General features: G+C 37.2%; 1 protein-coding gene across 6 annotated transcripts in view; it reads left to right on the forward strand.

Moving 5' to 3' along the window:
• Nucleotides 1–8,216, forward strand: part of LOC109364058 (uncharacterized) — a 75,529-nt gene extending 67,313 nt beyond the window's left edge. For 5 of the 6 annotated variants that reach the window (XR_014880673.1, XR_014880674.1, XR_014880675.1 and 2 more), the window contains one exon: nucleotides 1,824–8,216. Coding sequence is in view for 1 of the 6 variants with exons in the window: in XM_085214338.1 (XP_085070464.1) it covers nucleotides 1,824–1,862 (39 nt within the window). In the remaining 5 variants the exon portion in view is untranslated. The remainder of the gene's footprint in view (nucleotides 1–1,823) is intronic. The other variant, XR_014880672.1, reaches the window with a different exon arrangement.
• Nucleotides 8,217–21,234: the final 13,018 nt, after the last annotated feature.

The raw sequence follows: 21,234 nt of genomic DNA on the forward strand, positions 1-21,234 counted from the left end.
AGATAAAAAATATAATTAAACCTGATTTCTTTTGTAATGTCAATGATCTCCTAAAACAGATACTTTAGAGCATGTTTGCTATACACGTGCATTGTAAGGGCCTTTAAGACTAGGATCATTGATCACAAGGACATGATGTCTCAATCAGGAAGTCACTGAACCACAACCTGTTGAAGTTGTAGGCATACAGAGGAAGCTATGTAAACATCTACTTGTTATATGCGTGTACATAACTCCTGTCACTGATGGAGTGTAGGTGATGGACTGAATGTACCTCTGCGAAGAGTCAGGGTAGCCTCCTGTATTCTGATTCTCATGTTTGGTATGACATATCTTAATATCGTGCTATACAGTTTCATTCTTCTCTAGGAGTTCAACTTTGCAGAACACTGACACAGGTCTAATTTAAAATCTCCTTCAGGCACTTCAGCATTTTTCAAAAAAACACAAGAACTTCTCAGCTGTCTGGTGTACCTGGTCTTCAGTTTTCAATCTAACAATTCAATATATGGCGCAATCTCAGCATGGCTGTCATGCTGCCCTGTCTTATTGCTTAAGTACACGCCTGCTAAAATTACAGCACCACCACTGGGGGTGAATGAATACAAGATAAGAACTGCAGTTTGCCAATTTCAAAGGAAATGGCATAGGAATTTAATTAGACCCACTGTGTACACCTCATTGGTTCTTAGACAGGCTTTCAGTTTAGTGGAAGCAGATGTGGATGGTAGTCCCAGAGTTAGGATTATTTTGCAAGTTTTCATAGGGTAAAAGAGCCAGATGTTAGAGTCTCAAATGGCAGACCAACGAACTGGGTAGGTCAGGAATTGACTGCATTATATTTCCATTCTTCCAATGGACAGTGTGTATTAAAATTGAGAAGAATGCTCCTACAAGGCTATCAGACTGAATATTTTAGTTGAGTTGGATAACTCAGATATATTGAAGAAACTGTATAAGTCATTCAGTCATAGCCTGAACAATCCTGAGCGTTCACAGGGTCCAAAGCAAGACCTGAACATTTTGAGCATCCAAAGCAACACTTTGTTATTTCCAATTTGAATGAATATAAGGTTAAATAATGTCTCTGGCAGCTGAGACATTCCTGCTGTACAAATTTCACTGCACGACATCTAGCCAGTGTTGTCTGTGAACCTCCTGGAAGACTGGTGGAATTAGGAATTGCAGCCTCCTTCTTCTATCCATAGAGCAAGCACAGGCAACATTACTGTCAGTGACTCTTAATTCCTTCTTAGGACTAAAAGATAATGTCGGAATACAATAATCACTTCCATAAGTTTGTTTAGCTTCGAGAAGAGAAGGCTCCAAGGAGACCTCATTGCGGCCTTCCAGTACTTGAAGGGAGCGTGTAAACAGGAGGGGCAACAGCTGTTTATGAGGGTGGATAGTGATAGGACAAGGAGGAATGGTTTTAAACTGAGACAGGGGAAATTTAGTTTAGACATTAGGAGGATGTTTTTCACTCAGAGGGTGGTGATGCACTAGAACAGGTTGCCCAAGGAGGCTGTGGATGCCCCATCCCTGGAGGCATTCAAGGCCAGGCTGGATGTGGTTCTGTGCAACCTGGTCTGGTGATTGGTGACTCTGCACATAGCAGGAGGTTGAAACTAGATGATAATTCTGGTCCTTTCCAACCCAGGCCATACTGTGATTCATATTAATTCACAGCTGACAGGGAATGCATAGTTCCCTGCAGATCCATGCAAAGGAATTCGGGTGAGTTCAGGAACAGATGCTTGCCAAGCATGAGTTTTGCAGAAAAATAAGCATAATTCTATTTTTTTTTTTTTTTTTTTTTTCAGTTTGTTTTACAGATGGCCACTGTGTGTAAGTCTGGATGATGCAGATCAAAAGCTTCCTCTGGAACTCATGCAATGCAGCAAGCCAATTCACAACATCACAGTGCAGTGAAAGTTTACATGGCAGGACTTCATCCTCATGATACATGTCTTGTATCCCCATCCTGCTCCTAACAGGTCACCCTTTGATCTGTTCATTATTCTATTCCACGTTGAAAGGTTTTAGCTTTCCTATACAGAAGCTGATGAAACAAGGGGTTTTATTGTCTCAGCCTGTTTGATTTCCAGACTTTCACAAAGAGGATCAAGGAAGCAGACCAGATGCTCATTAGGATATGATGGCTTCAGTATCTCTTTGGTTCCAATATAACTCTCTTCTGGGGGGTGGGTATTCAAGCTTTATTAGTGGCTGTTCACTTCATAGCTTTTACTATATTGCCTTCTGATTTTCTCTGTGATCATGGAGTGTTGCAAGATATACTTTCTCCAGGGCCATTGTGTCATATGTATGTCACATGTTTAATGTTAGTGCTAGGGAAGAAAGCATGGACAGAAATTTATACTATTCAGATCCTAGCTTCAGTTGCACCACTCTGTGGTAGAGAACCTTTTTCTGTTACAATTTATTTTTTAAGTAAAGGGTTAAGTGATTTATTAAGTGATTTATCTCCAAATCATTCAGTATCTTTCTTATCTCCTGAGGAGATATAACTGTAGTTAGAATTAGTAAGAAGGTTATTTTTTTTTCACCTTTGGAAAAAGTAAAATGAGATAGAGCAAATTTCCTGTAAAAATCCAGAAAAATAGATTTTTTTTCTTTCTTTCTGTAATTTGCCAGTTAAAATGCAATTGCTTGCTTCTTCTCTCTCTCACTGACTTCAAATAAGTTGTTGTATTATAACCTGCCAGGTGGCTGTGCCACACACAGACATTTGCTTACTACTTACCTTCCCAGTGGGATGTGGGAGAGAATTAAAAACAAAACAAAACAAAAAACCAACAACAAAATCAAACTAGAGAGTTGAGGTATAGCTATTTACTAAGATAGATAAAAGGAAAACAATAATAGTTATGACAATACACATAAGCGTATATATACACATGAATCTATGTAGCAAGTGATGCACAAACAATTGCTCATTACTCACCAACTGATGCCCAGCTAGTGGAAGCCCATCCAGCAGTGGAAGAGAAAAAGTTGAACTCTCATTCCTTTCAAAACTCCTTTTTCATGATGTTATATGGTATAGAATATACCTTTGGCCAGTTTAAGACAGCTCTCCTAATTCTTTTCCCTCCCAGCTCCTTTGGCCCTTCACTGAGAATGGCCTTGACTCTGTACAGCACTGATTAGCAGCAACTATAAACATCAATGCGTTATCAACATCATTTTTTCTCCTAGAACGAAAGCATAGCATCATACCAGACACTCTGAAGAAAACAATTCAATTCCAGCTGAAATTAAGACGTAAGTTTAGAAAACTTCAGAGGTTTTTGCCCAAACGTTTGTGACCTGAACAATTTAGAAAGAAGCTGATCTATTTAAAAATGAGTTTTCTGCTAATTCTATTTACATATATAGATTTGAGATTTATTGAGCTAATATTTAATAAATAAATATTTAAGAAATAAATATTTAAGAAATAAATAAATAAATAAAAACTATAATATTCCCCAAATTATTTTGTTCTTTCTTTAGAAGACAGAGCTTCAAGAATTCAAGAATTATCTCAAAATAATCACATTTGCTATGCAATCACATAAAGAAACTTTTCATCAAAAGCAACTACATTTGCTTTTTTTTGACAGAGTAAGACAGGAAGTTTGTATCATATCTTTATTCTGTCAACCTCCTGAGCTGAGTGCATCAACAAAAGAGTTTTTTGAATGTTTCTTTTTCTGGTGTTCACTAATCTAATATATAGAGTTGGAAATCAGTTAGGGCAAGACACCGAACTTATGAAGAATTGATCTCCCAAATCTCTATAGAGAAAAGAAATATCAGGAAAATTTACTCTGTTGAAAGCAATTTACTCAACTAAGAGAATTTGAAAATGGTGAATTAACAGGATCAATAGTAATAGGCAGGAATGCAAACAAAAACAATTTTGTTTATATAAGCAACATTTATCCAGTGGTAGATTTTCTAAAGTGGAATGAAGTGCCTTGAGTCTTAGCAGAAGGATTACAGCATTTCTCAAGATGTGGGCACACTTACTTTTCAGTCACACGGCTTTTTCCCAAACTGTGAAGGCTCTGATTTTCTCTCCCAAGTGTAGGGCCTTATTCAGAACAAGTCCCTGCCAAAGGAAACTTCACTAGCTTCAGACTGATCGGATACATTAAAAATTTTTTAAGAAGCTCACTTTATTTTGAGGTTGGATCCATGCATTCACATTGGACAGAGGGTATTTTGAGCTTATTAAAAGTCTTAAGAGAAGTTTAAAGCAACCTAGGTTTGGGCTATCAGCAAATTACACCCCTCTCTAACATGGCAAATCATAGAATCACCAAAGCTGGAAAAAACCTCCAATATCATCCAGTCTAACCATCCACCTATTGCAAATATTTCCCACTAAACCTCATCCCTCAGTACAACATTTGAAATTTTCTTGAACACTTCCAGGGATAATGACTCAACCACTTCCCAGCCCATTGCAGCTCCTGACCACTCTTTAAAAGAAGAAATATCCAAATACCCAGCCTGAACCTCCCTGGGCACAACTTGAGGCCATTCCATCTTGTCCTATCTCTAGTTACATGCGAGAAGATGCCAACTCCCACTTCACCACAACCTCCTTTCAGCAACTTGTAGAGAGTGATAAGGTCTGCCCTAAGCCTCCATTTCTCCAAAATCATGAAATGCCATTATGGTTTATCTCATTTACTTGACAGATGACGTGCCTGTCCCACAGTGCTATGCTTGGTAAGGTTGCACTTTGTTCCACTGTTCAAGAAGGTTTTGCTCATGAACGGTTTCACTATGCCATCTTCTTCCTTTATAATGTTATGTAAGGTGCCCATGAGTCTTACAGTCTGGGTTTTGATAGAGGAGTGTGAACATGTGGCAAGTCTTTTCCTCAGCATATGTTTCACTGCCATATGCAAAAGGCAGAGGTAGCTGTGGCCTGTCCATGCCAACTTGCCATCAACTGCATTAATGTGGCTTCTGTATTCATTCATCTCTTTGCTCCTGCAGTGGATCTTTTCCTGCAACTGTTAGGGATGTTCTTCAAACTTTTGTTTCCTTTGTTAGGTTTCTTCTGGGGAGCTTAATAGGATCACACTTTTTCATTAATCATAAAACTGGATAAATATCAATTTTTTGATGGTAGTGGAAATAGCAAAATAAAGTAAAAAAAAAAATAAATAATTGAATTAAAACAAAATGGAAGATTTTCATTTTTTTCTGGTGAAAAAATGGAAAAAAATGAAATTTTTATTTTGGGGCTTTTATCACGTGTTGTTTGTTATAATGCTAACTAGTTTCATATACAGTAGTTCTCCTTAATCTCATTTGAATTAAAAAAAAAAAAAATCCAAATTGAAAATGTCAGTCACAATTGAACTTTCCCAAAAGATTAATTCTAGTTTGGGAAAACAATAGCATATGTTTTTTTGAAATTCTAATTATTATTATTATTATTTACAGGGAAACATACATTGTTTTGAGACACTTTTTTTTTTTATTTGTCAGTATTTTTTTTTTTAATTGTCTATTATTATTTATGCATTATAAGTTTTTTCTCATCCCACTGATGTTGAAGACAATGTTGAACTAGATCAAAGGAAAGAATTAACATAGTCTTGTAATGTGTTTCCTCCCTCCCTTCCTATAAATGGCTGAAACCTACAATTAAATGTAAAGCTTTTGTGAAGTAAGAGCTTATTTTAGTTGCTGATGAGGCAAAAAGTTCATCAGGATGGCAGGACGAACATGATGTCAGCAGCAGTTCTTGACAGAGTTGCAGAACAGCATTGCTATTTCTGGGTTTTCATTCAGAAGCATGAATGATTGATTGCATTCTACATTGCTTTCCATTTTCATTTTCATAAATTATTGTAAAATTATATATTAAAAGAGTGAGATCTTTAAATGCAGAGGAAAGGGGAAAATGCAGTCTGTTTGGAAATTTAGATTCAGATAATATATCTAGATCTGAATTTTCTTGTCCCACTGTTGTCTGCGTTTTTGTGAGTGACCTGTGTTCACCTCGTTTGTTGCATCAGTCATCTCTGCAAAGATCAATGCAGCTGTTTGCCTCATTATTACCTTGATGAGATTAATTACCTCTGATTATGTTAGTCTGCTAACATGCACATTCTGCTAGTATTGTATAACAGAGGAAGTTAGAATTGTTACCCTCTGAAAAACACCTTGCATACTGTTGACAGATATTCATTTTTAAAGAGGTCTTATGTGGAGAAAAAAATGGTATTTTTTAGTTGAAGAACATTTTTTTTTTTCTTCTCTATTGAATATTTGGAATGGAAAATATTTTAAAAATAAAATTTAGTGTTGTAAACTTGCTTATAAATGCCAAAAAGCTGGTAGAAACATGACATTTCTGATGTCTGAAGATCTTTCTCAAAAATTCTGTTGTTTGTACTGCCATGATAATACAGGCATTATGAGACAAAGAGCTCTGGATTGGGTCACAAAGGAAGTCTGAAGGACCCTGTTTTGTTCAAGAAGGAATGTGGGCATACTCAACCTGGAGAACTCCACAAGGGAGGGTCCGAGTTTGACTTTCCAGTAATACCTGGCACCAAGAAAGTGCACTGGGATGACATCTTTCACTCCTTCCATCAGATGGGATGAAAAGCACTCTTTAGCTGGCTGTTTCTATCTACATGAGACTCTCTTTCCACCTCCCATCTGCCTTCTTGATGTATTTCTGCAAATATTCCCACTGTTCTATTATGGCACTGGGTCACTTTTGCAGAATTTGCTTGACTGTGTTAAGCTCAGTTGTTCTGCTACTGTCCTCAGCATTGCCTCTTAAAGGCCACGTAAGGCAAAATGTAGCTTTTAGTTTTGCTTTACATAGGTGACTTAAATACAGAATAAAATTTTCTCCTTCAGAAAGAGGGACAATGCTTGGAGAAATCATGCTGGAAAATGTGTTGGAGCTGCAAGCTGCCTTCCAGTGAGAGATCTATTCCAGTGTCAACAAATCCCAAAGGATATTTGTAGATTTCCCAGCTAGGAATTACTTTAGTTTTCTTCTTCTTGTATAAGGACAGGTAAGAAAGCTACTCCCTTCATTGTTTCCCTAGACAAGCTTCATTGTTTATGTTTTCATTTTTCCATTCATGAGGACAGTACACTGTACAGTGAGTTAATGCTTTGGCTTTCTATCTTCAAAAGACTTTATCTTATGATAATAAATGCACAGAACACAGCCAGAGAATCCATTCCTGCCAGATTTTCACAAGTGTGGCATGGAGTCTCTTTCACATCACTGAAGAAAATGCATAGCTAATGGTGGTGATTATGTTGAAAAATGAGTGTTTTGTACCTGAGAACGTGATCTATCAAACAGTGTTATTGTGCTCTCTGTAGCTGTTGTAATTTCCATGGAAATAAATAGGTGGCATTACTTTCAGAACAACCTTAATATGAATACAGTAATTCAGACTGGAACGCAAGTCAGAACACCACATTGGGACATCATGACTACAGCTCACTGGGAAAAGTGCCATCTGATGAATCACCAAAAGGTCTGCCAGCAGATATCCTTGCAGTCTTGAACTCAGTTCTGCTGATACATCTGCATACCTTGACAAAGCAATGTGGAGAGCATAGATTTCTCCATTTCTGACTCACAAAGGTAATAACAAGAAATCAAACTAATTCTGGTCATAATCTACTCTGAATTGCAGCTCCAGTTCTTGCTAAAGGTCACTACTTTTATCCTGGGAGCAGTGTTTTCCCTCTTGTGCCAACACAGTACGCTGAAACAGCCAGGGCATTCTTGGGTGTTCACTGACTGCTTTCCGACCATATATTTTATTGACAGTGTTAACTAAAAGCATTTTAAAGGAGCTTCCCAGAAGGATAAAGAAGTTATTAGTGACTGAACCATGAAGACTTCAGAATCAAGGTCACGACTGCACAGAAGCATGGAGTGAAGTACATACACTCTGAGAACTGTAAACCTGGATATTTAAATATTCACAGCACCTACAACTTTTGCTGCTGCTCTGTGAAATACAGCTTCGTTTGCTGGTGAATCAGTCTTATAAAAATGGTAATTGTGAAGTGCAGTTGCTGACAGTATCAAGAGAAAAGGGATTTTACATGTAATGGAGATTCTTTTAATGATAAATTATCTAGCTCCTGGCTACCATGTATGAGCTCTATTAATTGCCAATAAATTGTTCATCATTAAATCTAGTTCACTCTTCTTAATTAGGCCAAGGGTTTTTCTTTTTTATTTTTTTCCCCTTTAATTCTTCCCTTTAATACAGAAAGACATTTGAAATCCCAACGATCCTAACAAACAGCTGCACCAGACAGAGAGTCTGTAGAGTCACTTAAGGGCTGATGTTACACAACTGAGGTCTGGAAGGATCTACAAACCTATGCATTATAGAAACTGGATTTTGAAACATAGTTAATAGAAGTGCCACGTTGTAGACATAGTGAAATGCTGAGGACACACCTATAATTTAACTAAAAAACCGTAACCAACTAATAATGGTTAGGCAGTACTAGGTTAGTACCACATCAGAATGAAAGACGAGGTTTTTCAGAGAAATGCAGTGAAATTCATAGAAATGCAGTTCATCATTCTCCTTTCTGAAATCTACTGTATGGACCACTCCTAGGAGTGAAATAGATTTCCCCCTAAGTGCAACACTAATTTTCCTTTTAATTTAATAGTTGACTTGCATTTATCAGTGCATCACAGCAAATGACAGACTCTAGATGTAGCCTAGTCCAACAGAACTCCCTGTTGTTTCACCAGCACAACTTGCTGTAGTGCTTCTAAACAGGGAAATAAATAAAACATTGTATAGAAAAAGGCAGTTAATCTGCGGAAGTACCAATTCTCCAACACTGGAAACCCGTATTTCCACTCTACTCTTCACTGTCCATCTCCAATTGTAGGGTAACCGCACACACATTTGATGTATGCATTATCATTCACTTTGCATTGCTAACCAGCTCTCTGGGTACCATTTAAGGTTCAGACTTAATCAGTCAGCAATTTTCATACTTCCCCAGCAATATGTGAATCTTTTCTTCAGGGCAGACACGGAGCCGGACTTGAGCGACAGCAATTGAGACTGCAGGGAATCCCAGTTGTCAGAGCTGGAGTTGAGTCAAATTCATGTGACTTTTCCCATGGGATATAGTTAGCAAATTTCCCTGACAGAGGCTGGAGGCAAGAAGAGATCAGATATGTTAGAGCTAAAATGTGTTTGTGTGCATTGAAAGATAGCCTCACTCTATCTGCTGAGCAATTAGGAGCAGTTTAGACAATTGTACTCCTGCGTTGTGCACCTCCTGTGAGTGCCCTTTTCTGCAATTTAGCCTACTCCAGCACACTTCACATCAGTGGGAATTTCAGGGCATTGATCATGTGCATTCCACAATGAGCAATGGAGAGGAAAAAAAATGACCATAGATATTAAGTATTATTAAAAAATCAGCTCCACAGTAACAAACTTCTGGGATGGAACAAATTCTTATTTTGATCTGATAGCTCTTAAAATTTGCTAGAAGTTACTTCAAAATCCTAAATTTTAACTATTTGCTTTGGTATCAACATTTTATGTCAATTTACATGATCATGCATAAATCATAAGAAAAAACATAATTTCTATTTTTTCCCAATTTGGAGGGGCATAACAAACTGATGTACGAATTTGGGGTGACTGAAAAGAAAGTAATTTCTCAAAAAAGTTTCTCATAATTAACTATTGTTTGGAAAACAAGATTCTGGTTCAGTTTTGTCTGGACCACTAGATATTGATAGAAGATCATCTTTCAGACATCGTGAAAATCTTCTGAGTTATATTTACTATGCCAGTTCCAGCACATTCATGCTCTTTGAACATTAGAGAGGTTTATTCTTGCTTTTCACCTTCCTCAGTCTCCCCAGAGTTCTTTCACAACTCCTTCCAACAAAGCATGTATCAAACCTTGCTTTTAAGTGGTCAATTTAAACCAGATAGCAGCAAAAGGCACAGTTCTCCTCCTTCTTCCTCTGTGCAAGCCAGGTGCCCTCCAGCTCTTATTGTTTCCCAGCAATGTTTTGTTTCTGTGGGTTACAGCATTACAGCAGACTTAATAATCAATAGATAGCTTTCTCACTTCAAAAATATTCTCAACCATGTCAGATTGGATATGTTTAATGGAATATTAAGAGTACTGGAGAAGTGCCTAAGAATCAGAGAACTGGTTTGGATTTTAAGTCACTCTTGAAGGATGGATGTGGATTAATTCCTTTCTCTTGCTCACCTTATATGATATTTACCTTGCTAGTTTCTCACCACTATCAAACACTGTTATCAGTAGATTTATTACTTCTCATCTTTCTCCAGGGTTTTGATAAGTTGGGATAAGTAATCCCATGCATGTTGCAAATAAAGGACATGCTTTTCTCACAGCTACAGTAGCCAAGAAAACAAAAAAGCTTACACTTAACATCAGAAGTTGGAGCCATCCTCAAACTTTTTTACAATAGCAGATGCAGCTGGATGCTTGATTAAAGGAAGCTATCAAGAGTTCAGTGTAAAACTTTTGCCAACTCAGGATCAAAAAATTTTGTTTTGGTATATTTTTGGATTTTGATCTTTCAGTGCAGTAAGCAACTTTTAGTTCCATCCACGCCAATAAACCTTAGGGCATTCAACTTTACTCAGGATGCACTCAGCATCTATCAGATTATTTTCTTGAATTGTAACATAATTGTGTTTGTTTTTCTTCTGTTCCCTTTCTTACTGCAACAATGATTTGCTCTTCCAAAATATTTGTTATAGAGCTTTTAAATAATTTAAATTTCTATTTTCCAAGGATAACATCATGAGAGAAGGATAGAGTTTCAGATTTCCTCTTCATAAAATATGTTTCCATCTTTCATCCATTAATTTAAATGTATCTAAGTGATGTCTCAGGTCCTTTATGAATAATTAGTGCACAATATTAACTGTTAAAGAAATCATACTGAAACTATGCCTTTCTGTAATTAAATTCTGCCACATTAAATAAGTTCTTACATTTTTTCCCCATCACACAAAACAGTTTTAAAAAGAAACAAAAAGAAGGAGGCTGTGAAACAGTGCAGCCCCTCCCCCTTCTTTTCTCTGGTCTGGAGACCTAGATCATGTGCAAGGTAGCAGCAGCTCTGGACCAACAAATTATCTGCTGTTCAATTTGCCTAATTCTCAGTCTGTCTAGCCTCTTCCTATGAATAGTAGAACTATTTCAACCCACTAGAATGGAGGAAACAGAAAAAGAGAATACTGAACCTAAAAAACAGTGCACATCTAGAAGTGTTTGTGGGTTCATCTGGAAAAACTAAGATAAAAATCTGAGATATCCTCACTGCTGTGACTGCTCTTTGTTGGATAATACTTATTCTTTCCAGCAAAGCTGGGGAGACAACGGCTTGCTGCCCTCACCAGAACATTTCTTGTGAGCTGTCATCCCTTGTGTAATGGTAGTGAATGACAGTATTCAGCGTGAATGGGACTCCAGATTTGACTAGGATGATGAATATCTGCTCCAGATCAGAAATGGAAGAAAGAGCTGTGGAGTATTTACAGACATCTTTCAAGTCTGCTCCATCCCTTCTGCCTATGGGAAATACTTGGTATAGAAATGGAGACTTGCACAACAAAATCTGCTCTTGAAACAAAGCAGGAGAAGCTGACAGAACCTGGGCTTGAGATTGAGGTGGTGGGAATGTGCTAGGTCCTCTGTGGAGTCAGTTACTTGAAAAAAGAAGACTTGAAAATGTAAAATAATTAAAACTTTTTTTCCAGGTTTTGTGAAAAAATAAGGCACCTAGTCTTGGAAGGGTGAAAAAACAGAAAAATCACATGAAATTTAATTCCTGGCTGTGGAACTTATTTTTCACCTCAGCTTTGTCTAGCCCCTTGTAGTGTAGCGTGTTCCCCCTGAAGTAATGACAGCAAGTCTGGAAAGTATTGAAAGGTCTGAATTATAGAGCTGTGAACACCAGACAGCAACTGCCTGTTGCCTCTTGCCTATCTGCAGAAAAAGAGAAGAAAGTAAATGCAGAAGAAAAAGAAAAAGGTGATGGACCTGCAGAGTACCTGGGGACACTTCCTCCCCTCTCCAACTCTTCTCCTCCACTGAATGAACTGTGAAAAGACCTGGAGCTATTATAGAGAGGAAAGAGGAACTGGTACCAGATGGGACCTCTTGTCTCCATCTATCTCCAGCCCAAACAATCTGCTACAGAATTTAGAAGAGAAGGATGGAGAATCTAATAGTGTCTCAGAGTTGAAAAGATGGCTCTGGCTCGAGCACTGCCAGCCTGTTCTGGAGGAGGATTATTACTATTCTCTGTGCCAAAGGATATGGCTATTTTTCTCTCTCACTCGCTCTTTGCAACAAACATTTGGCTACTATTAGCCAGCTGGCAACTATAAATGAAACATCACGTACCACTTAGTACTGAGAGTGCCATCCGCGGTTTGCCAGCAGTGCACATCACTGCGCTTGCTGCGCACCCATGCCAGGACTGCTGAGCTTGCAGGAGAGCTGCAAGGATTCTGCTCAGGAGGGAGGCAGGAGGTCTACAGCAGGACCTATAAGCCATCTTGCAGGAGAGTCAGGCCAAGATGTGGGTCATGAGAGGTGGTGGACTGGATATAAGCTCTGAAAAATTCATCCCAGATTGCTTGTTTATAGCATTCTGCCTCCTTGGGAGTTTTGCAGAAGAAAAGACAGAAAATGCTGAAATTGCATATGGAATGAATGACATTTATACCTGACAAGGAGCACACCGGCAGCAAATCAGGGGGCATATTTCACTTGCAGCTACACTCTGCAAGTCTGTGACGCTGAGCTGCCCTGCTCCTGCTCTCCCTGTTTCTTTTTTACTTCTTTGTATATTTTTTACTGATATTTTACATATATATTTCATCTTTTCTGCTGGATAATCCCTCTCTCCCTTTTTTTTTCTTCTTTTTGCATCAACTCTTCCTTATTAATTCCAAAATCATTTTTTAAGCACTGAGAAGGAGACATTTGTTTAATTGGCAGACAATATCCCAATGACCTATATTTAGTTGTACAGTAGCCTGGAAAGCTGAGTACTTCAATACTTCTAATTGTCTCCTATCAGAGTTAACATTCAAGACTTGAATATTTGCTCTTGGAACAAACAATGCCATGTGGTATCATAAAATTGTTTCCAAAGATTTTGCAGCAAAACTAAGTAGCTATTTACTTTAAATATGCCAATTAAGCATTACTAATGTACAGTACATTTCTAGGCTAAGGATGATTGATAGTAGCATGCAGTGAAATGTTCTAAAACTGCAGTTGGAAAATGTAAATGTACGAAATGAAAAAAATCCTCACCGACTGACAGCACTATTTACATGTTTCAAAACAACACTTACAAATTGTTCTTTTATTGTTCTTTAAAGCTCTCTGCATTTCTGCTCTGTACTTTTAACTGATTAACTTTTAATTGTAGCCAATGCAGTCTTTTTGAGAGTTCTTTAAGGTTACCATATTATTTAGTACCAGATTCAAAAAGATGTTATTCCAGTTTCCTTTAGTTAATAGAAAAATTCACTGATTTAGGTACAAAGTGATGGAGAAAAAGGGCTTGACAGAAAACAAGACTCCATTGTACAAAGAATGTCAAGGTTTCCAGGTGTCTTTTTTTTTTTTCTTTTGTTAGAGAACAAAGGAAATAATTTCAATGGGAGAGAAAGAGAATGAAGTCTCTTCACAGGTCTACAACAGCCCAACAACCACAAGAAGCCACCATAAGAACATTTTGTCAGTCTATATATTTTTATGTATATCAGGCTCAAAACTGACATATTTGTGTTGTTTTGATTTAATTCTAGGTGAAGTGGAGAAAATTATCCTCAGCATAGCAACAGCTTAAGCAATAAAAGCTACTAAAAAGATATTCTATGGTCATGTTAGAATAGCATTACAATCATTCCAGGCTAAAAGGGAGCTTTGAGGCTGTCTTCTAACTTAATGCAGAGTTTATACTTCTGAGCAAAGTCCGTGTCTCATATTCACTTTCTTTTACCCTAACAGGAATCTAACACATGTATTGTTTACAAAGAAGCACATTTATTCTCCTTCAAGAAGGAATGTTCTGTAAGCATGCAGATTTTTTGTTGAACTGCAATTGTAAAGAGATATGACAAGTACAATTTTATTTTTTCAGTCAGGAAAGGGTCATAAATATACTGACCATTTGCAGTGTAGATTTATCTTAGAAGGAAGACATAATCAATTGACTTCCTCTTGTCATATTAGGTAGGTGACTGAAAAGATAAATTATCGTAATTTTCTTTGCTGCTACTGGGACCTGATCTTATATATTTCCTTGAATCCCTCCAATTTTGGAGACACTTGAGGTTGGATGAAAATTGAGGGATGCATTTCTGCAGATTTTAATGAGATTTGGATCATGTTGCAAAAAATACAAAAATAACAGGCAGTGAAACTCCTATCAGCAAAGAATATCACTTAGCTGGGTGCCCATTTTGCCTGATGTATTTATACTGAGTAATTTGACAGCAGTGGAATATGTGCAGTTGAGCCGTACACTGTCATTTCGTACTAACAACAGTCACTGGCTTTGTGAGACAGTGTTAATAAGCACATTTCAGTTTCAAAGGCATCACCTGTATTATTCTTTTGGATTCCAACAGGTACAGCAAATACAGACACTTGTTTGTGATGGAAAGCTCTTGACTCAATAAATCGTTAGTGCAAAAGTAACTTTTTTGTAGAAAGGTCTTTCGAGCCTTCTTTTAAGAATGAAAGTAGACTAGCCACATTTCCAGAAAAAAAAAATGTTTTGAACTCGGTGGGTAGCTTTCAAGACTCATTTCTGTCATTTTATATTTAAGATTTTCTTTGTTGTTTTTAAAAAAATATATTAAAAACTTTTCTTATCTTCTGCGATACTATAGTCTATAGTATTTGCCATCTTTCATGACAGTGAGCAAAGCAAAATTGCTCTAGTATATTCTCTCTATTTTTTTTTTCCAAGATTGTTTAAAGTCCTGGGAAGGAAAGATTTTTCTAGCTGAAGGTGTCATGGTCAAGAAATGTGACCTTTATAAAAACTGGTCTTCCCTTCAAACTGATCCATTACCAGCAGCAGCAGACAAGTATTGTCAAACACTTTTCCAGCCAGGATTATCTTAAGAAGAAGAACTTGCAAAGTTTAAGCTTCAGAGAACATTGGGCAGTTTAATGCTTTTTAAAGAAATTGTAATTTCAGGAATAACTTGTTAGACATTCCAGTGGAGGATGCAGGTGCTCATGGAAGAGACATTGAACCTTTTTGTCTGAAATATCTGTGGTTCATTGCTGCTAACAATCCAGCACAAATGACACAGAGAGATTCCTCTCTCCTTAATTTCCTTCTTCTCTACCTTGTCAGATTATGCATCACTTTATTAAAAATACGCTCTTGTTATAAGACCTTGAGTTAAAAATCATTTCTGACCTAAGGGCACAGAAACAGGAACTAAGTGAGTTAATTTTGAGGTGAATGTGTGCTGGAGGATGAGGACTCTCACAAACCCACCACTAAGTACTCTCTACCCAGCCTTTCTTGAAGACGTTGTGTTTGTGTGACTGGCTCAGGGACTGTTCTCCAAATCTGATATGTATAATGATCCAATTAAAGCAGACAAACAAACAAGCAAGATATCCCCAAAACAGGGGAAAACAAACAAAGCCAAGAAAGAAACTTCTTTCTTATGTTGTCTTTAGAAAGCCTATTAGTTTATGTCAATATGAATTATTCGATCATCTCTACTGAAGGAGCAGGTATTAGTCAGTATTTTAACTAATGTTAATTAAGTCAATTAAGTAATATTATGCAACCAGTATTTTCTTAGAGCATAACCATGGCTAGAAATGTTTATGGAGAAAATATTTAGCCTCTGAGACTAGCCTTGCTTTCAAAGGCATCACACTTTAGAAAAAAAATTCTTTTTTTTTTTTTTTTGCTTTTCTTCTATCTTTTTACATCCCCCAAATATTTGACATTTCCCTTCTGTTGCACTACAATTGCTATTATTAAAAGACAGTGAAAACAGCTGTTAAAAAAAAGTCTTGAGAGTAAGCCCAAATATTAAATTTTCTCATTTTGAAATACCTAATTTCCAAAATATATACTTTTTTTTCAATACCTGATACAAAAATAGAACATACCCTGCAAACCATTTTTTCTATGATTCTTCTATGGAAGCCTAGGAGAGTTGAAGATATGCCCAACCTTATAGGATAAGGGCTGAGGAGATGACAGAAGAGCTCTACTCAAGAAGCTGTTGAAGAACTTCACCAACCTCCATAACATGGAGAGGAAAGCCCTTAGGGCACTCAGGACAACAGGGGACATGAAGCTTGTGTAGACCTTTCCTCAACGGGTGTAGGGCAACGAAGGTTTTTGTGCACTAGCATTCATTTCTTGGAAAGACAGAAGAGATGGCATTTGCTTCTCAGTTACCTTTTTGTCTCCTCTAGAAGAGGTCCCAGAATTCCACACCAAGTGCAGCCAGGGTTTCAGTAGTTACTAGGAACTAAAACAATATTAGGGTGTTCATTTTGAGGCTGAGCTCATGATATTTTCTTAGACAAGGACTTACTCACCTTTAATTGCCACAAGTTGGGCATCTGAAATCTGGAACACTTGACATTATTAGTAACCGTGAAAAAATTTGGCTCTGGTTCATACATATGCTAGCAGAGAGCAAACGTCATGCAGAGGTACTGCACCAAAGAGCATGTGTTTTCAAACATCCATGCATATGGGATATCTTTCAACCTGTGTGAAAGGGTTTTAATTGCTCTGTCAATGACTTAGTTGAATTCTGGTGTGTGCATGGAGGTTAACTTAAAAGAATGAGGTAGAGACTTGATATCACATTCCAAGATCGCATTCCCCATTAGTGTTGCTACAAGGAGAGGAATTTGTCTTGTTGGCCAAAAGGTGATGGGTACTAGATGAAATAATGCTATATTTGGAAATTTCTGGAGAACAGGGTGATTGACAATTGAGAGAGAGCAGAAAAAAACCCAGCAGAACACAACATGTTGTCTTGGCTCTGTATTTCGGATCTTTTGCTTGAGTCACACAGTTCAGAGTTCAAAAAGTTGGCTTTTGGGAACTCTGTGTTCAGTTTTCAGCCTTGGAAAATAAAAAAGAACATTTCAATTATATACAGTCGATGTGCTGAGAACCCTGAAAATATTGTTCAGCTGTGCAAAGGCCTAAATCTTAGTCTACTTTTACTAATGCTATGGGAAACATCAGATAGACCAAATACCAAAATTCTTTGACATTTATTCTATTGTTATTCAAACATATTTAATAAAAATCTTTTGTTTTTATAAGACCTATAAAAACCATAGCTGGTGAAGTCAGTGTTTTTGCAGTGATATCCAATTTTTGAATGCTATTCTCACAGTTTCAGATTCCAATATGAAAATACTGGGGACTTGTATACTGAAATAACTTTCCTTGGCAAACAGAAGCAGCTAAACAAAGGTGGCCATATTCACTTCAGCTACACTGGCAAAAAGCAGTGGAAAAATAAAAACACAAAATAAGAAGATAAAGCCAGTGTTCTACAGGTTGAAATGAACTGACTGGTAATAAAGTCCCCCTAGTCAGTAGTAATTAAATTCAACAATCACAGTAGGCAACTGAAATGCTAACCAACCAGCTCAAGAAAAAAATGCGCTTTTCTTACAGAGACTTTTGTGAAAAGACAAAAGTTAGCCCCCGAAACACTGTCCATATTTTGTTGTTTTCCTTCAGTCTTCTTGAGAGATGGTGAACTACAATGAACTGTGGCACACAAAACCATTTTTTATGAAATCTTTGAAGCAAACTTCTTTTCACAGAAGAGGTCCAACTCCGTTGTTTAGGCAAGGAGCATGAGGTTCTGCCTCTCAGGCTTTCTGAAGAGGTTAACTTCATGTATATGAAACACTACAGAATCTGTAAAGAGAAGAGGCTCGGAACAACAGCAATACATTCAAAGAGGCGAGGGATGACTTAACACAAAAGCAGCTGTTTGTCATACAGTAGAGCTTCATCTTGCTATAGGTGAATGATATCATTTGCTTTAGCAAAACAAGTGTGCAAACATATGGACAAAATGTGGATGAACCTTTTCCATGTGAGGAAGCAGTTCAGCCTCATACACATTTTCTGGAATGAACTTTGTGAACTTTTGCTTAGGAGAATTTTTTTTTTCCATTCATTTCCCCCAAAAGTATCAATTATTGCAGACGTTATAATCATAATATTTGTTGCCTTTATCATCAACCTGATGGTGGTTTACAAACTGTGTGATCATGGTTTAAATTGTCAAAGATGAGCTCATCTGGTCACAGTGAAGGATTTTTAATTGAAAAGTAGGATTATGGCCCTAGTTATCAGGCAGAAGGTGCCTTGATTCTTTGATAGGGTAAATAGTCACTTCACTGTTGCTTTTCATGTGAAAAGATAGGCTTCCTTTTCGCCATCACTCTTATTCCTGCATATCAGTGAATGAAGAGTAAGTGCTGCTAGGCATGTCTGTGAGTTCTCAGAATCAGAGGAGGTGGTGGGAAATCATTAGTTTTAAAAATCCCACTTTGGATAAAATGCTATTTAAAATCTGAAATGTCTTATACCTACTATATTAACAGTCATACAAATAAATATCAGTTTATGAAAAGCAATTGTAAAACTTGTATGTCAGAGCTTGGCCTCTTGCTAAATCCTCTCCAGCAGTGAGCTGGAGAGGACATGATGGCATTGTCAGGAATGAATCACAAGTTCAAGATCAGATGCTTTGGCAAAGCTGTAATGTCTTATATCCAACAGGCTGTGCTGATGTTTACAGGTAAACTTCTGAGGAATAGGGCTATCTGGCTAGGATTGAGAGATGAGACACCTAATAAATACCTGCAGCAATAACACCAGAGAGCATCAGTTTCCACATTCAAAATGAATATTTTTCTTCATAGAAAATGGCAGGTAAAAATAATTATGTCATGGTTCTTCAAGGAGGGAGGGTATGCAGTTGAAGCAAAGAGAATTCAAAAGGTAAAAGTGTTTTACTGAATTTTGAATTTTTATTTCCTTTGAATACAGGATATGTTGACCATATGTGCTTTAGGTTCTACCTGAAACTCTTCTCATCCATATATCATCCATTTTAACACAGGATATAGCATGACTGGCAGACAATCTGGAATCAATCTGTTTATCTTTAAAATGCTGCTGAAAAGTTTTAGAAGTTGCAAGGTCCTGAACTGGAAAGAAAATCTTGGAAGTAACAACAAAGAAGCATTGGAAAGACAGACAATAACTTCAGAGTCTTCTATCTGGATCCTGTTGTGCAAGAGTATATATGCCATCTCTCAGAAACCATTTCAGTGGAATAAAGTCTTCCTCATTTATTAATACAACCAGGCATCAACCAGGCAGTTTTTAATTAGCATTGTAATTTTCAAGAAGTGAAAGATGGTTGCTTTATAGACTTCATATGCAGCTCAGAAGGGGCTCCAAACACAGCTGCATTTGTTTATAATATACTGCCATTTTTTAAGAGGATGCATCTGAGATACTGTATGTACTTGAAGACCTTGTGTTGTATAGTTAAAATTTTTTTATCAAAAGCTATGAATTCAGAGTGTTGCAATTTTGCTCTCTGATGTTTTTCTAAGCTTTAGGACTTAAAAGCTGTATATGCTTTGCAAATAAACATTGTTGAAGAAAGCTTCCACATGTATACTAATAAGAATAATAAAAATGTCCACAAATACAGGGCTGGTTATAGAAGGGCAAGTATAGGGCAAATCTTCTATGTTATATTTTTTCTGTGTTTCAGCTGTATCTGACATTTAACTGTAATGTTTTGCATTCCTTTATCTCTGATACTCCAGGATCACACAAATTCTCTACAAACATCAGTGGACTAAGTCAAAAAACATTTCTGAAAATAGGATTTGTACGTGCCCAATGTTTATTTCTACAGCCCGTAAGTTTTTAACCGTTCATATCATCATACTGTTTCCTGACTTAAATGCTTAGCAGAGTTCCTACTGTACCCTTCTGCTCTCATGCAGAAGTTTCTATTTTTCGGATTATGCATATTCTTCATATCTATCAATTCAGTGAATGTAACATAAAGTTTAATACAGTAATCTTGTTCTTGTTCTAAACAATGGAAGGATTATCTAGCTTCAAAAAAATTATAATAATAATTATTATTTACAAAGGACAAAACCTGATTTCAACAGATGCAGAGTGCCTAATATTCCATTGATTTATAGAGGTGAGACAGCATAATTGAGAGCTAACTTCTCTGAAAGAGTGGTCAGGCACTGGAATGGGCTGCCCAGGGAGGTGGTGGATTCACCAGTCCTGGAGGTGTTCAAGAAACGTTTGGATGTTGTATTGAGGGACATGGGTTAGTGAGAACTATTGGTGATAGGTGGATGGTTGGACTGAATGATCTTGCAGGTCTTTTTCAACCTTGGTGTTTCTTTGATTCTGTGATTCTGTAAGCTTGCCTGTGGGTCTGATTCATGAATCCTCCTTTATTTCTCAAAGATACTGTACCTTGTAAATATTGAACCCAGTCCAGCAAACAACTGGATTTTGAAATGCAAGACTAAGAATGCAGTTTTTACTGTTTGTTTCGAGGCCTTCAATATTTTGTTTTCTCCTCTAAGTTCATATTTTAGGGACATCTGATTTGTTCCTCCTACAACTTGTGAAGGCTGATAGGTTCAGGATTATTAAAAGCTCCACTTCTAAAGCATACTAACAAACAAGCCTTTTGCAAGATGCAGAGTCTCTGCTGTTGTTATCCTTCTAAGCCATATTGAGCATTTTACTGATGAAAGGAATAAACAAAGGTTTCAAATTTGGCTCCTAGCCCTTAATTGTCTACAATCATTCAAGGTGTCTTAGAAAGCCTGTATTACCCAGGGTGACAGACTTGAAGGTGAACCCAGAGAAGACCTCCAGGATGACTTTCATGAATTTCATGCCTTCTTGGAGCTCACCACAGACTTCATGCTTGAGGTCTAGATACCTAAGCTCTCATCATGTCTAACAATATGCAGACTGCTTTTCTGGCTGGATCTCCTGGCTATCTTGTGTATTCAGTTTGAATATGTGGCTCAGCCCTCTGAAGAACTGACAGTTTT

The sequence above is a fragment of the Meleagris gallopavo genome, chromosome Z (assembly GCF_905368555.1).
Source record: "Meleagris gallopavo chromosome Z, MGAL_WU_HG_1.1, whole genome shotgun sequence".
Classification (NCBI taxonomy): Eukaryota; Metazoa; Chordata; class Aves; order Galliformes; family Phasianidae; genus Meleagris; species Meleagris gallopavo.